This window comes from Balaenoptera physalus (genome assembly GCF_965194825.1).
Source record: "Balaenoptera physalus genome assembly, chromosome: 15".
NCBI classification, from domain to species: domain Eukaryota; kingdom Metazoa; phylum Chordata; class Mammalia; order Artiodactyla; family Balaenopteridae; genus Balaenoptera; species Balaenoptera physalus.
Window position 1 is genome coordinate 72,100,614 of NC_138894.1, and position 18,432 is coordinate 72,119,045.

Genomic DNA, 18,432 nt, shown 5'->3' on the forward strand with positions numbered 1-18,432 from the left:
AATGGTTCTACCATTCTCTGTGTGACCTCAAAAAAATGACATAAAGAAATAATACAAAAAATTATACCTAAGAAATGTCTAGACTGAATTCGACATTATTAATGGCTTTAATTCATATCTGCAAAATGAAAACTGTTAGTGAGTTTCACTAATAGGTCATGGATTATGCCAACTGATAGGACCAAATATGAAAATGACAAACTAGAGGACAAAAAGCCAACCTTTTATGAGTCATGGAACTCTTCAGAGATAAATATTATATTTTGCTATAGACTTAGCAGTTATTAGGCAGTCAGCTCAACAAAGCCTTAACTGAGTATGGTGAAGAAATGTGGGTTAAGTGGAAACTACTTGTCAAAAGAACAATCATAACAGCCATCTAGAAAGAAGTAAAAACAACCAATTGTAAAAACTGTCTAAAGTAGTCTCTCAAAATTTCTAGTTACACTTTCCCTCCAAAGTTGCACATTAAAGATAAAAGAATCTGGCAGGTAAATTTGCAGGTGAGAATAAACATTATGACCTGCAGGAGAATACATGAAACATTCCAATTTTAGGTGGGAAAAGCAGCAATGACACTAATGTAGCTTCTTAAAACCTGAAGATAAATTAATTAAATTTGTGTAGCATCTCATTTCAAAATTACACTGGTTATACTTAACTAGTACTATTTGAAGTATTATTTTTATATAAATAAAATGTAAAATGCTGTTTCATCAAGTAAAAACCTAAAGTGATCTAGTACTGGGGGAAAAGAGAATTTCACAAATCATACTTACTCAAAGAGCTCTCGGTCTAGCAGTGCTGGTAAGTCATACTCTACCAGCAGCTCATAACTGTGCCACAGAATTGCTGCTACACAGTGCAAGTGAGAAGGAGATGGCATCAAAAGACCATACTCTATTGTTGAAGAGTTAGGGCACATGTAGCTCATCCTGCCACTTCTTTTCACAGCAGCCACTCTTGCAGAATCACTGACCCATTTTAACAAGGCCTGAATTCTTAAAAGAAGATGAATTCAAATAACCAATTATACTCCAGCTGACATTTAATACAGATAAATACCACCACTGCATGTAAGCAATGTATTTATCAGAATAATATACTGATTTTTCTCAATAATTTTAATATATCAATAAAATAGGAGGGAAAAGGAATTATATAATCAATAAGGTCATAGTAACTCTAATTTTCCAATAACCCTACCAATCTTAAGCAATGAAAATGTTTGAGATAACTCAAGTCTAATTCAGCAAATAAACATTGATTCTTACCTCATTTATGACAGAACATATAAATATCTAGAATTACAGGATACACAGCTTAAAAAAACTCACTCTCTCCTTTAAATTTTCACTCACCTTGTAACAAATCCACATACCACAGAGCAGTGATCTGGGGCCAGTTCTTCATTGTGCAGAATTTCATGCAACACAGCATGAAACGTTTCACAACTCTGGCCCCCAAGCATTAAATACTAGTAGCAGCCACCCACCCTCTTTCACTCTGACAACAGAATAGCCCCAACATATGTTCTTTTTCAAGTGCCACTCTACACTCAGTCCCCTAGAGCTGGAGACCACAAAATGAAAGCAAAAGGCTTTTTAAAGCAATAATGCTTTGGAGTTTGTATTTTGGGGGGGTGGGAGGTGAGATTTATTGTCAAGTTCTTAAAACCCTGTATTTATCTTTGTTTTTGTTTACTTTTAAATGTCTAGTTTAGAGCACAAGATTCTCTGCTTCAGGGTAAAAGAAATGGGAATTGGAAGGTATAAAATACTACTTAATCCCTCTCTCTACCCTGAAGGACTGAAGGGTAAGATGCATTAAATTTCATATGACAGGACATAAGGACAAGTCATAGAAAAAGAAGGGAGATGAGGCAATTACAGAAGAGTAACATCTTCTAGAAAAATAGCAGCCAACAATCTTGTCATTAATGTTAGTTCTGAAACATTCTGAAATATTTACATTTGCATTTATGCTAAGAAAATAATTTTAAGTGCAATTTTCTTCTTATGATAAAAAAATTTAAAAACTAATCACAAGAGATTTAAAGAAACCTAGAAAAATATTTAGCACATATTTTTAATGTATTTTTAAATTCTATTAACCATTATGATTTGACATAAATTCGTATTTACTTTGTCAAAAATACTCCAGTATGTTTTTAAATATAATACAGGTATCACATAGTTTACATAAAGCAAAAAGTTTAATGGAAAAGAAGTCAGCCTATTTAATATTTTAAAGTTATCCTGCTGAAACTAATTATACTTTGTTAAATATGTCCTTTAAATATTTTTAATCCAGAGAACATGAAAGCAATGACCCTAAACTAAATGAAAGCTATTACATTATCAGAGATTAAGTAACAATTTTTCCGAGATGCCTTCACTGTCTGGCACTCTAATTCATACCCTTAGGTCTGAACTACGTAAATCTTCCCTTATGAGTGACACTGCTCTGTCTTCTCAATCCTGAGGGCACAAGCTGGACTCAATAAACTTTACCTCTCCAGTATTAGCACAATGCCAAGCATATAGCAACTACTCTGTAAATAGCTATAAAATGAGTAAGCACCCACAAAAAATAATCTGTTAATAATTTATGAAGTAAGACATTTAATAACATACCAAATGATTTCACTTTAAACACAAACTAATCACAATATTAAAGAATATTAATTGGATATAAAATATTCAATATACTTCAAAGGATATTAACTCAGGAAACAATCTCTAGCATGAAGATAATTTATATTATTTATAGAATCACACACTCTATAAATATGTTCTCCAGATACAGATGATATACATAAAACCAGAGAATGCCAAAGTATCATTCAAAAATTTATCAACAAAAATATGTTTCAAAATTACTTGGAGTCCCTATCAATTTGGAGGTAAAAGACATCAAGGAAGATCTACACTAGTAAAACTCATCTAAAATTACCTATACCGAAAGATCACTAAACATTTAGGTGAAACATTCAGATATTATTAACTTGGTATAATAGTGTTTCACTTTGTGGTAGGAAGCAGGAGAAAGAGGGTGAGGAGTCTAATGAAAAGCTGTCCGTGAATAATATAATCAATAACAATAAGTAATCAATAAAAACAAAGATTATTACTATTAACAAAATAGTCCAAGCACCTAATATGGACACTATACTTCTATATGTTTAGTAATACCTAAGCTTAACTTTTATGAAAAGATCTAAAAAGAAAGCATTCCAGGACTTGCCTGGTGGTGCACTAGTTAAGAATCCACCTGCCAATGCAAGGGACGCGGGCTCGAGCCCTAGTCTGGGAAGATCCCACATGCTGCGGAGCAGCTAAGCCCAGGCGCCACAACTACTGAGCCTGTGCTCTAGAGCCCACGAGTCACAACTACTGAGCCTGCGTGCCACAACTACTGAAGCCTGTGCTCTGCAACGAGAAGCAACCACAATGAGAAGCCCGCGCACCACAATGAAGAGCAGCCCCCACTCGCTGCAACTAGAGAAAGCCCACGAGCAGCAACGAAGACCCAACGCAGCCAAAAATAAATAAACTAATTAATTTAAAAAAAGAAAAAAAAAGCATTCCAAGTAACATTCACTACATGTGATTGTGTATATGTGTGTCCTCATATGGAAACTGAGATCACCACATACCTACCTGTCTTTTGTTCCAGGATCCTGAGTTGTTCCAAGCTGGTAAAGAATATCTATCGTAGAGTCAGAAGAGAGTCCATTCAGTCTTCCAAAAAGTAAAGGGCTATTCAAATCTTGCAACAAAGAATCAAAAGGAAAAATTTGCTACATAAGCAAATGGGATGAGAAGATTTGCTCAATTTAATCTTAAATTATTCATTAAAAATAACTTCTGTAAATTTCAACAACAAAAACAAAAAAACAAAACTCCAAAAATAATGACGCCATAATGGAAGTTAATTTCAGAAACAGAATTAATCACAAATATCACATAGTTCAACTGTCATTATTTTGCAGATATGTAAAAATTAAAATATCAAAATTGTCACCTGTAGGATCACTGCCTGATGCTGCACAATTTCTCAGAAGAATGTCTATAAGCTTCAGGCCAATTCTAGTGGACTGCAGTCCTATCTTTACAAGCACAACCTCAATGTTGGGTGAATGCATTCCACAGTACGGAGACATCAGTAAGGCAGCACAAGTCTGTAGCAGATTAGCAGTAGGTGCAGCTGCACTTGCCATCATTCCTTCCAGATCACTTATGTGAGTAAGGCAATGATGTAATAACCGTAACCATCCAATACTGAAATACACAACACAAAATGGCCTATATGGGTAAATTTAAGTAGCTTAAATTACTTCAGGGGTAAAACAAAACTTCTCAAAGATCAGCATGTTGTGGATGGACCTAGAGATTGTCATACTGAGTGAAGTAAGTCAGACACAGAAAGACAAATATCATACAATATAGCTTATATGTGGAGTCTAAAAAAAAGGGGTACAAATGAACTTATTCACAAAACAGAAGTAGAGTCATGGATGTAGAAAACAAAGTTATGGTTACCAGGGGGTAAGCGGGGGGAGGGATAAATTGGGAGATTGGGACTGACATATATACACTACTATATATAAAATAGATAACTAATAAGAACCTGCTGTATAGCAAGGGAACTCTGTTCAATACTCTGTAATGACCTACATGGGAAAAGAATCTAAATAAAAAACAAGGAGAGGATATATATTAAAAAAAAAAATTCCTTGTGACTTATAAAGCAGAAAAAAAAGAAAGAAAAAAAAGAAAAGATCAGCATGTTGTATTTCATAAGTAGCACCAATCTACGTTAAAAAAGAATACTTTTAGAATACTGTAACATCAATAAAGAATTAAACACACAGTAAGTTTCCCCTATAACATAACAAAAATACTTAAGTGCTAGTAGCATTTAGGAATTATGAACTTCCTTTTTATTTAATTAGTCAGGAAATGTTTTTATACATACATATATTTATATGCATAAATATAAACTGCAAAGGATCATAGAATTGCAAAACTGTAAAGCCTTGGCAGCTCGAGAATAAAAAAGAAATCCTAAATTTTTTTGTCAGGTAAAACTTACATTAAGACCATCTATAAAATTTTCAACCATCAAACGTTACCAGAAGAATGTAAATTAAAGGTCCTTCTTTGTCTGGTCAGTTTGTATGGTTCAAACCTAACCCTCTGCAGACTGGCAACTTAGGAATTACCATATAGGGCTAGATGCCTATCTATATGATCAATTTGTATGCTTCAGATGTTTTCTTGGGGATAGGCATTTGGAAATGCTTACATAAGACTACAATCCAAAGAACTGGAACCCACACCCACATATACCACACTGTGGATCATCCCAAGGATTTAAACACACATAAATCTCAATTTTAACCAGCCTCAGGGTTTTGCTTCTATAGAATTATTCTTTATTACACTTAATAAAATTATGATATTATTTGCATACCTATGGAACAAAGAATTTCCTAAACTCTAAAAAAAAAAAAAAAAACCCCACAGAATAAACAATTTCATGAAAAGCACAGACAGGTTTTTCTTAAGAATGAGAAACCACATACCTTGTTTTGGATACCTGATCTTCAGATGGAAGAAAAGGATTATTAACTGTTGCTGAAGAAGTGGTACCAAAAGCGGTGAGGCCCAGTAATTTAATTTGTGAAAGGCCTAATGTGCTGGCATCTCGTGGACGATGAAGTCTAAGGCAGACAGCAGAAGCTACTTCAGCTTTTACAAGCTGAATTTTTATGTAGGTGAGACCACTTGTGACAACAGGAGTTGATAATGGTAGCATATTTACCCCATCTGCACTTACTTCAACAGACACTGAGGATGGGCAGGCTACAGGAAGAGAAAATTGAACAATTACTAAAGGAAAAGTAAACTAGAGTTCATATTTTAGTGGCAATCCCAGTAAAACAGCAGCTTTCAGTTATATTCATTATGAACTCATAAAAAGAAAATGTATACACCAAGTCATACTTTGTCACTGACTTTCACCGTAATTGATTTTACAGCTATTATATGAAATTCACAGTATAATAAAAATTGTATTTAAAAAATTCTAACATTAACCTAAAAAAAAGAGTAACTGAAGATATGCAATCCACATGTACTTAATTCGCTCCAAGAAAACAAAAATAGGCAATTACTCTATTATTTCTACTTTACTTAGAATTATCACCAACAATATGGTGATTCATATGTTATGGTTTACTGTTGTAAATAATTTGGGAAGAATGTAACTTAAAAAGTACTTTTTCACAAATTCATTATTTCACTACTACCATATTGCTATGATTTTAAACACAGTTGAGTTTAGAAATTGCTTTTGCCTCTAATCTGTTTTTGCCTTTCAAAATTTAAACAAACATCCAGAATATTTAAAAATAAAACCATTTCCTGCTAAAATTTAAGGAGGCCCAATGAAGTAATAACTGGCAGCTGTTATGGGAAAATTTCTTTCTCACAAACATGGAAGCCCATATAATAAATTTATCTATCAACTAAAACAACCTTTGAACTTTGACTTTCATTTCAACAGTAAAATTAGGAAGTAACTTTTATTATATGCCAATTACACCCCTGGTTTACACAGAGAACTAGACAAGTCACATCAATTTTAAAATTTAACCTTACCTTTTGAGGTAAGTATTACCCACATTATTTAATCTCTTTGAATCTGTCAATACAAACTGACAAAGAGATTAAATAATCCAAACTCCCAAATGAACAAAGGGCACATTTTATATTCAAGCCCATGTTTGATTCTAAAGGCTATGTTATTTCCACTGCAACACACTATATCTTCAGTTTCTGCTCCAATCCAAAACCAAAATTATGAAGCACACTTGTACTGGAGAACACCTAACCTACTGATTTTTCATAATGTACAGAGTCCTCCATTGTAACATCCTTCCTGTCCCAATTCCTATGTGCAAATTCTAGCTACACTCCAAAGCCACCATTCACACGAATCATTTCTCCTTCCGAATAAAAGGAGCTTCCTCCTCATCTTAGATTATCCCCTAAGTCTTACACTGACTTATATTTTGCCATGTAATATAGTTATTTGTGACCTGCTAAAACACTGTGCATTAGTCTATTTTTCTTCTGCCATTTTATTCATTGTATCTATTTTTATCTAACGTGTGGATTCCACAACTGTATTAGAGTATAATAATCTAATCTTGCAAATAAGTGGAAAAATTGATTCTTCCAAATATGCCAGGGGTCTACAAAACTCCCTATAGTTCTTCATTAAATTACTGAGTGACATATGAGAGCAATGAGAATCAATCAATGAAGATAAATGATTGTGACAACTTCAACAATTCTGTACAAATTATTATATTTATATTGAAAGAATTTGGGGACCATCATAAATGTAAAATAGTACTTCATATTCCTTCATGAATACTTGAAGGAGTTCCTGCTCCTTTTAATGTACAACTTGTTTTCTAAAACTTCTTTTCAATTATTTAACGTTGCAAAGTTACAACAAAATGTATTCAATGAAAATGCATAAAATGAATGATACTCAAAATATTAAAAATCTAAAGATCATAAATATTCAAAATATCACAAAGTATTTCGATAAAAAATTCTTTGCAGATGTAATTACCTTACAATGGGAAGGGGAATCTATGCTAATTTCACATTACAGAGCTAGGACTGAGGACTAGCCTAGAAAAACTAAGACTGCTGTCTACAGTTGTATAAACTAACTCATTTTATCTTAATGCTATATAGATAGCTTCATAAATTTGAGGGAAGAAGAAAGGCAAAATAATATATAACTAGAATATATTTGTTTAAATTTCATCACACACTCTATTTGTTTCAGGGGAATAGCCATGTCCATTCATCTGATGGGAAATGATTTGGTGGTAGTGTTAAATATTATATTAAAACTGTTCAAAATTAAGCGATCTGGAAATTGTATCTAAGTTAATCACTGTTTGCTAAGTATTTTTCTCATTTTTAAAATGCTTCTAAATTATAGTTTATTTTCATGATGGATCTTTACAAAAAATATTACTCACTTGCAAGAGATGCAAGGTGAGGTTGGATATGTATCTCTTTAAGAAGCACTGCTGCAGGAAGGTGAATGGTAAGGTCGCACCAAGCCTCCTCTGGCAGAAAGATGTAGGACCAAGCAGCAGAGCGAGCTCTTCTATGGGGTGGCGTGGCCTGCAAAAGCACCTCAGCTGGTTGGGCAGTAGGACTGCTAGATGTGATTGTACCTACAGAAGTATTTTAAATAAAATAAAAACTTGCAAAAGAAACCCAATAAGGCATCAAGAACTATTCAAACCATAATAAATACACTAGAAAAATTAGCTAAAAACATGAACACTTAATACTATGAATGTACTTAATACATTTAGCATAATTTGTTACAGTATTCACAAAACCTCAGGACATCCAGTCAACTGGCAAGGCGACAAATTCACTGTTAACTGCTGCCTAACTTCTATGTACTAACATGTCAAATGAAAACTAAACTAGTAACAACAAATCTAGCACAGTAATTCTCAAATGATTTAAGTAAAAAACAATGTCCAATACAGGCTTCAACTTGAAAATGATCACCTTTATTCTACATTGTCAATATTCATGAGTTAGAAATATGAAAAGAAAAATATAAAAAGAAACTATGTAGAATGGAAAAAAAGAATAGCTATATAAATCTGAAACTTCTTATAAAAAAAAAGTACCACTCAAAATAAGACGGAACAAGTCCTTTAAAACTAACATTTACAATGAAAACTGACATAAGAATCTACTCTTTAGTTTCATAAATTGTGTTCTATTTAAACTCAGAAATAAAAACAAATTTTACTACTAAAGAACAATTAAAAACTTCCTTCTAATCAGTAGAATGTTTGGAAAACCACTACCTTTAAAATCAATGGCTCGTAATTAAAATGGTGATACTGTAACACAATCAACTTACTTTGACAACTATTTTTGCTTCATACCAGCCAATTAACTACTACTTAAATTCATACCCATAAGATGAAATAACTCTTTTCTTACCCAGGGGTGCAAAGTTATGGATCCCTTCTGCATTGTCAGGCTCAGAAGCTAGTATTCGTGTTTTCAAAGTGCTGTCAACAGCTTTATTCGGACCAGAGTCAAGAAATTTCATAATAGTTGATACCATACTTCTTGCAGTGTTTACAATAGCCCTTGTACTAGTAACCATATTGTTGCAAATGAGCTGAACACCACCTAAATTTAAAGAGAATACTAAATGAAAATTATCTTAACATAGATGATTTGACATTGAGTCAATTTTCACAGAAGACAACAAAAATAAGAACATAACGTACTATCGAATGATTACACTAAAATGACAGTTTTGGAACTTTGTCTTACCCATATCGTGGAATGCTTTCAAGGCATCACTAGTATCCAGTACTCTCAAAATGAACCACAATAATGGTTCAGATAACTGGCAAGTAGCGAGAGAGCCCTAAAAAAAACCATACATGTTATACTGTGATTTTTAAAAGGTGATTATTAATTTCTTGTGAATTAGGACAACTAAATTTCTTATTGAATGTAATATTCTTTTACAGTTAATTATTATAAAATGGCAACCTTAACCTAAATCACTAAATACAAAACGTCTGCCAAAATATTGAGGAAATCTTACCTGAATCAAAAAGGAAGTGAACAGTCTCCTCTCTGAACTCAGCATTTTTTGCGTGTTTACCTACTATTATCATTTTCTACCTTAAATTAACGTACATTGATTTTGTTTTCCAGTAGACAGTACTTTCATTTAAAAATGTATCCTTCTCAAATATCTTTGTATCTTCCAATGGGGAAATATATATACACATGCAATGTATATTTATGAAAATGATAATTATACACTGACATATAGAAGATTCCTTAAGAAATTGTTTTAAAATCTGCTTTTGAAAAAAATGGTAAATGGACTAGAAATTAAAATAATCACACTGGCTCCTAAAATCTCATTTTTTAAAAGGGAAATTTAAAAAGTAGTAACATTCTAACCTACTTCTCTTTTAAAATTACCCTAACCCCTTTTAACTGAAAGGAAACTAAATATGTAACTTAAGCTTGAAAATAAATACTCATATTAAATTTTCACATGTAACATCTATGAAGAACATGTTGGTTTTCAACTATGCTATGGTTAGGGAAGAGGAAAGAGCTACTTCTTAAGACAATGGAAGGAAAATCTAAAATTTAAAAATATGTTAAACATTTTATTCTTACATCACTATAGTCATCTTTGACAGTTTCAAGGAAACTTTCCTCTCCAGCTTCTACTAGTAATCTATAGTTCTCACCTGCTGACTCCGTTCATTTTCCAACGTATAACTAGAATACTCTGTCTCTGTCTTACAAATAATTCCCTGCTCCCATTGCTAGTAACTACTTAAATTACTGCAGTTGTTGCTGGATTGAACTTACCTGTCTGCCCATATATCCACAGGCCATGTAGGTTAAAATTGGCTGCAGCATCATGTGAACTGTAGAAGCTTTTTTACTAAGTGTTGTCAGTATGGTAAATAATCCATCCCCAACTGATATGGCGTCTAACCCACCATGAAAGTTTTCGTGTTTGGTGAGATGTAATCCACTTGCCCCTAGTTTAAATAAAAAGATTACATATTTTTAAGAAGCATACCCTTAAAAACCAATAATAATTAAAATAGAGAATCTTAAAAGCCATTTTCCCCCCAAACCACTGAAGGATGGGTACATAAAAGCTGTGTGTGTGTGTATACATATACACATATCTAGAAGTTAAAATATCTATCATAACATTCAGTAGAGGATGTTTTTTGGTATCTTTTATAGGAGATACCTCTGTTGTTGGTAACAATAAAGTTGCTCTATTACATGACTGAGGAACATCATTATACATACCAAAAAGAAAAGGAGAGAAAAATAAGTGATACTATTATGTAACTAAACTTCAAAACTTTTAATCAAAAAGATATGGTTGTTTCCCTTACATGAAAAAAGAAATACTAATACGCAAAAATATATCAGGAATGGATTTTGTCACAATTTACAGAAGTTTAATTAGTTAAAAAATTAACATAGTATATTAGCTTTCAAATAGGTAGAAAAGTAAAGCAACAATATATAAATTTTACATTGATATATGTGTCATAGAAACTGTTAAACTTGAACAAAATTTTATACTTCACTTTTTAAAAAACTGTGAATAAATAAATCTTACTCATTCCCTAATACGAAATTTGATGTGAAATTCTTCATCTTTAAAAGGTTAGAGATACATGACTATAAATTATGGTACCTAACTTACAAGATGGATTTTTTTTTCTTAATTCACTACAAGTTATTTTGTTAGTATTTTCCAAGTTTTAAAAAATTCACACTTAAAAATTTTCAACTGATTGAAGCCACTCTATAAAAGTTTTCACTAATAAAAATCAGTCATGCTAAGAAGTTTACAAAAAAAGCAACTGCGTTATAAAGTAAAAAGAAAATGAATTCATACATTGCTAAAGGAAAGAGATATAGTACTAGAAACAAGTATAAGATTAATATTCTTAATATTAATACGTACCAATTATCATCGCCATGGCACTGCTATTACACAGGCCCAGAGCTGACAAAATCTGGCTCATTATCTGTTGGTTGGCTAACACTAAGTCAGCAACATATGCAGGTGATCCTTGAATACTACTACTGCTTCCATTACCATCTTTGCCTCCTGAAACTTTTTCTTCATCTGAAACACTGTCTGTCGTATTGGTGGTCACAGACGCTCTTGCACTGTATTCCCTATTGCCCGAAAGAGGCAGCTGTACTAAAATGTTAACCAGTTTTAACAAATCAAACATGAGTTGATCTCTTGTCATTTCACCACAAACTGCTTTTGCATCACCTGGACGAATGAGGTTGGCAAAGAGTCCCCCAAAGCATGCTCGAGCACCCACTGAGCTATCTGATCCACTTCGAGACATTACTTTGTCTGAGCAAGTGATATAGTGGTGCACTAAAAAAGTGACAGACTCTATCACAGCAGAAATAGTACTAACTGAAACGACTTCAAAATTCTGCTCCAAAGTGAATTCTAAGAGCTTTACTTGGGCATCAAGAGGTCCTTGGCCTGTCTGGAAGGCACCCCTGCACAAAAAGAGAGAGGATTAAAAATTAATCCATTTTAAATTGTTTTGAAAGAAGTAACCACCACAACACAAGAAAGCTAAACAATAATTAAACTCCTGGTATTCACTATTTCATTTTGTAGCAAAGAGTTTCCATCTCTTCCTGAGTCCTTCTTGTTCTTGCCTCCATTTTATCTTACAAAATAAAAAATGAATTCCCTTCCAAATAGAAAACTGAAGGACAAGTAAATCAAAGAGTTGATTTTGAAGCTAAAGACTAAAATAATTATATATCACAAGGCACTCCTCATAATGAATGAGCTCTGGTTTGTTACAACCTCAAATGTTGTTAGTTTAAACATTTCTTACTGATTTTGATTTTCAAAAATTAAGAATCAATCAAGTAATTCTTATGCATCAAAACTGAATGCTCTTAAGTTCTACTTACGCCTAAGAAATAGAAAGCTGGAAAGATCACCGGCCCCAACTTAACAATAAAAAAGCCAAATTAACTCTAAAGTCGTAACTTTTCTTGAACCCATCAGAGAGCTAAGGTCAAAAGAGTACCAAAAAGGCTGAAATCCATGAAAAGATAGGAACCTCCTCCAAGAAGACAGAATATGAGCATTGGCTTTCCTGTCACAGAATCTGGGAAGTCGAGATGCTGGCAATATACATATGGATAAGAAGAATTCAGCTAAAATATTTAACAAGTTGTTCAACCCCAGGTATGTAAGGGTGGTAACACTGAACCTTTGGAGTTCATACCCATTCACAGACACCCTCCCTCACCATCCCCCACACATATCTTGCCCTGTGCATCTATTCCATCTGGCTGTTCCTGAGCTATACTTTATAATAAACTGGTAAAATAAGTAAAGTGTTTTTCCTGAGTTCTGTGAGTACTTCTAGCAAATTATTGAACCTGAGGGGGGGATTGTGAGAACCCCTGAATTTGTAGTCAAATGATACAAAAATGTGGGTAACCTGGGGACCTTGGACTTGCAAGTGCCCTCTGAAGTAAGGGCAGTCTTGTGGGACTGAGCAGTTAAAACTGTAAATCTGAGGCTAACTTTGGATAGTGGCAGAATAGAACTGAACTGTAGGACACAGGTTGATGTCAGATAATCAGGGAAATGGTGTTAAAAAAGACACCATGTATTTGGTGCCAGTGAAAAAAACCCTCAAATACCAATAGCTGCTTCCTACCACTGGAGAGAAGGAAATGCTCTCCTCAGAAATGGCCAAAGGTATGAGCCAGAGTTTGGCTGACAAAAAGAAGGAAAAATTTATTGAGAAAGCTCTTTCCCCTGAGGTTCAGTCACAGAGGGCCTGCCAAAGACTGACGCTGGACACAATATCGAAAAACACCTGCCATCACCAGGAGTCTAGTGAACATTAAGAAACAAGCAAAAGCAGCTGACTGCTAGAGATGGAGCCATGCAGAGAGAGTCCCTCTGTGGTACAAATGTATAAGGAACAACAAAAGCTAAGGATGGAACAATAAAACTGGACACAACCCCCTTTACCCTGACTCACATCGAAACAGAAGCTAACTAGATCATTTTGAAGCTGACAAAACACAAAAGGTAACCATAGCAAAAACAAAACCAAAGCCAGGTCAAATCTTGAAAAGTGATTCAAACCCTCACACTAATCACCCAGTAGAAGAGGCCTGTCCATTTCCAGGCATAAATACTATTTTACTTCAGTGTCTAAAAGATATGTGAGTATCTAAAGCAAAAATTGTAGGGATGTATTATGTTTACAGTGTATGTAAAAGTAAACATATGATACCTACCACCACAAAAGATGAGAGAAAGAAACTGTAAATTTACTGCTGTAAAGTTCTTACATTATATGTGTGCTAAGGTATAATAATATATGAAAGCAGAATGTGATGAAATAAAGACATATATTGCAAAGCTAGGGAAAACACTATAATCAAAATTTCTTTGTTATAAATAATAATACTAGAAACAAAATGAAATCATTATAAAAAATTACTTAATCCAAAAGTAGCCAAGAAAAAAAATTTTTAAGCGAAGAATAGATTAAATAAACAAAACTGCCAAAGTGATAAATCTTAGTCCACTAAATCAATAACTACATTAAATGTAAAGTGGTCTAACAGATCAATTAAGAGACACATATTATCAAACACTTATACAAGAAAAACTGAAAGAAGGAAATAATAACTATTAGAGCAAAATTTAATGAAATTGGAAATGAAAAAATAAAGAATATCAACAAAGCTTTAAGTTGGTTCTTTGAAAATACCAATGTTATAAACCTCTAGCAAGAATGACCAAGATAAATTAAGATTAAAATTATCAATATCAGAAATGACAGAATGAATCAAACTACATACTATAAACATTAAAAGCATAATTTAAAAAATTACAAATAATGAATTCAACAACACAGATGAAATGAACAAATTCCTTCAAGACACAAACTGCCAAAGTTCACTCAAGAAGAAAGAAAACCTGAATAATCTTTTACCTATAAAATAAATAGAAACTTTTTTCTATTAATACAAAGAAAACACCAGACCCTGGTTGCCTCAATGGCAATTACTATCAAATATTTATATAAGTAATAATCCAATTTACACAACCTCTTCCAGAAAACAGAAAAGGAAACACTCATTTTAGGAGTCCAGGATTACCTTGACATAAAAACCAAAGGCATTATTTTTAAAAATGCAAATATCTCTCATAAGCATAGATTTTAAAATCTGCAACAAAGCATTAACTACTTAAACCAGCAAGATATAAAAAGGATAATACATCATGACCGAGTGAGTATATATCCTGGGAATGCATACTGATCAACACTTAAAAAAAAAAAACAATGTAATTTATCATACCTACAGATTTTAGAAGAAACAATATATGATCATTACAGTAGGTGCAGAAAAAGCAAAAAGACATACATATTATTCACTAACCACATGACTGTTCAAAGAAAAATCCCAAATATATATATAACTCTGTGTATAACTATATTTTTGTGTCTATGTCTATATGTATAACTATATCTGTACCTATAAATATATCTACAACTCCTCCCAAATTGATCTACAGATGGACGCTTATTCAGTCACAATCAAGCAGAAGTGTTTTTTTGGTTTGATTTGTTTTTGTTTTTGTGGGGGTGGTGGGGGATCAATAAGCTGATCCTAAAACTTACATGGAAAAGCAAAGAGCAGAATAGCCAAAACAACTCTAAAACAACAAGAACAAAGTTGGAAAATCCACACTACCAGACCTCGAGAAATAATATAAAAATACCAAACCAGTGTGGTATCGGAAAAGAATAGACAAAAACATCAATTCTATAGAGTCCAGAAATTGAGCAAAACAAATATGGTCAATTGATTTTTGGAAAAGGCAGAAAGAGAATTCAATTTAAAAAGGATTTTTTTTCAACAAATGGTATAGTAACAATTTGACATCATCCATAGGCAAAAAAAAAAAAAGGAAAACAAGAACTTAGACCCAAATGCAAAATTTAACTCAATATAACCTACATGTAAAACCTAAAACAACAAAATTTCTAGAAGAAAGCATAGAGGATCATCTCTATGACCTTGGGTTAAGCAAGGATATTGTTATGAAACAAAAATAATAATAAATAAAAGAAAAAGCTGACAAAATTTCATCAAAATTAAAAGCTGCTTTTTCAAAGATATTGTTAAGAAAATGAAAATATAATCCACAGACCAAGAGAATATATCTGCAAAACACTTATGTGATAAAAATGAGTGCCCTCTTCATATGAAGTCTGGGTACTTCTTTTCAACCTATATTATTAATTGAACTAAAAAGCTGCAGGCTAATTTATACGGATACCAGACACTTTCTTAAAAACATACAAAGCAAAGAAAACAAAAGCTAAGAATATATTTAGGCCAATGTTATGGACCCAATTAAAGAAAATGTGCTAGAAAATGTATGAGGTGTGTACACGGTGGAAGGGTGTGGAAGAGTAGCTGGAAAAAAAAATTCTGATTAGTTTTTGAGGCATGTAAACCTATAAATACCTTTACTTATAAAAAAAGATATAAAATAGATTTTTTTTAAAAAAGACAGCACGTTATAAACTAAAACAAGATTGATATTTCTGTAGGAAATGTTAGAGTAAATATACTGAATTTTCATATGCAACCTTTTACTGCTAGACCTTACATAGACAGAACTATACTAAAGTCTACATCTAATGAGTGTATTTAGAGGTCTCACATACAGTTTAAAAAAAAGCCTAGTTAAAAGAAAAATGAACTCCATGATAACTGGTTTTTGCTTCTTAGTTGGTTTTATTTATATCACACAAAAACCTCAAGTTCATGTTTTCCAAATACACAGATGCATATCGTAACAGCATGTTTTTGGTTTTGTGAATCTACTCCTTCCCACACCTGTGCTTCACTGTGTATACACTATAAACAAGTTGAACTACAACCACATTAGTGTTTTAACATAGTTATAAAGGAGGAAGGAAACAAATGAGGATAGTACTATAAAATTTTCTGCAGCTATGAAAACATATCTCCATATAAATTTTTTGTGTTAATTTTTATATTAGGTTTCAGGCATTTTGCTACTGATCTATGAAAAATAACTATTATTATGAATAAATTATTAATTTTATGGTACCTATTATAAATCATACCTTTTTCTGATTTCTAATATTTTCAAACTAATTTTTAAAGAGTGATATAATCTACAAGTGATTTTAATCATTTTCTAACATACATCAATTTTTAAAAAATTCACTGGCACTTCCACAATGAAATTAAATAATAAAGATAGCAAACAGCAGCTTTAATTTCTTCCTGATATTAATGGGAATTTTTAAAATAATCAAACGTACTGGAGTTTGGTTTGTTCATAATGTTGTTTTTTTTGTAACTTTAAGATGATACTGTTTATATTTCATTAAAAGTTTTATCAGAAAGTAATGTTGGATTTTATGAAATGTCTTAAACTATGACGAAAATGATTCATTAATATGATACATGATATCGAAGCATTCACGCATTTTAAGAATCAACCCATCATGGTCACAGTTTATTCTTTTAACCTACTGCCTGACTTTGGTAATCAATTTATTTAGGATTTCTGTATAAGATTAGTATTTAATTTTCTTTTTTAAGATATCTTTTTTGGGTTTTATCAAATATAGGTTTCAAATAAAATTACTGGTAGCTTTAATTCTCTACCTGCATTCTAGAATAATTTAAACAGCTTCAAGTAAATTTCACCTAGAAGGTTTATAATTCCTAATCTATGAACCCGTTATTCCTTTCACAATAGAAGGAGTTCAGGATCTGTGAGAGCCATAATGAAAAGAAATGAAAACAACCAGGAAACATACCAATAAACCTTTCCCTCTTTATTCCTAATATCGTCCTGCTTAATCTGTTCCCAGATAAACTCCCAACAAATGCTAAGGGAAAATTAATTTGGAGGATTACCTATTGCTTCTATATCAGGAATATATGTAACACCTTGAAATTTACCTTTCTGTTGAAAGTATATGAATTAGCTTGAGCAAAAATTCACTGAATATCTGAGGACATGTTGAAGAAAGATGCACTTGTAATCGGGTAAGAAATTCTTGCATAGCTTGCGTAGCTGTTGGACCAACCTGAAGAGAAATGAAATTCTGTTGACAACTGCTTACTGATCCCATTTACAGAATTATTCATTTAAAAAGTATCATCTGTATGTCTTCTTTGGAGAAATGTCTACTTAGGTCTTCTGCCCATTTTTGGATTGGGTTGTCTGTTTTTGTGATATTGAGTTGCATGAGCTGCTTGTATATTTTGGAGATTAATTCTTTGTCAACCTAAATGTCCATCAACAGATTAATGGATAAAGAAGATGGGGCACATATATACAATGGAATATTACTCAGCCATAAAAAGGAACGAAACTTGAGTTATTTGTAGTGAGGTGGATGGACCTAGAATCTCTCATACAGAGTGAAGTAAGTCAGAAAGAAAAAAACAAATACCGTATGCTAATGCACATATAAGGAATTTTAAAAAGCAGTTCTGATGAACCTAGTGGCAGGGCAGGAATAAAGACGCAGACGTAGAGAACAGAGTTGAGGGCACGGTGGGGGAAGGGGAAGCTGGGATGAAGTGAGAGAGTAGCACTGACATATATACACTACCGAACGTAAAAAGGATGGCTAGTGGGAAGCTGCTGCACAGCACAAGGAGATCAACTCAATGCTTTGTGGTGACCTAGAGGGATGGGATA

General features: G+C 32.7%; 1 protein-coding gene across 1 annotated transcript in view; it reads right to left on the bottom strand.

Moving 5' to 3' along the window:
* BIRC6 (baculoviral IAP repeat containing 6) overlaps window positions 1–18,432 on the bottom strand; it is a 268,010-nt gene that overhangs the window by 102,023 nt on the left and 147,555 nt on the right. Inside the window, 10 exon segments of the mRNA XM_082427081.1 lie at window positions 780–1,001; window positions 3,663–3,771; window positions 4,027–4,283; window positions 5,591–5,870; window positions 8,075–8,275; window positions 9,072–9,266; window positions 9,414–9,510; window positions 10,485–10,660; window positions 11,614–12,176; window positions 17,685–17,812. Of these exon segments, the coding sequence (XP_082283207.1) occupies window positions 780–1,001; window positions 3,663–3,771; window positions 4,027–4,283; window positions 5,591–5,870; window positions 8,075–8,275; window positions 9,072–9,266; window positions 9,414–9,510; window positions 10,485–10,660; window positions 11,614–12,176; window positions 17,685–17,812 (2,228 nt within the window).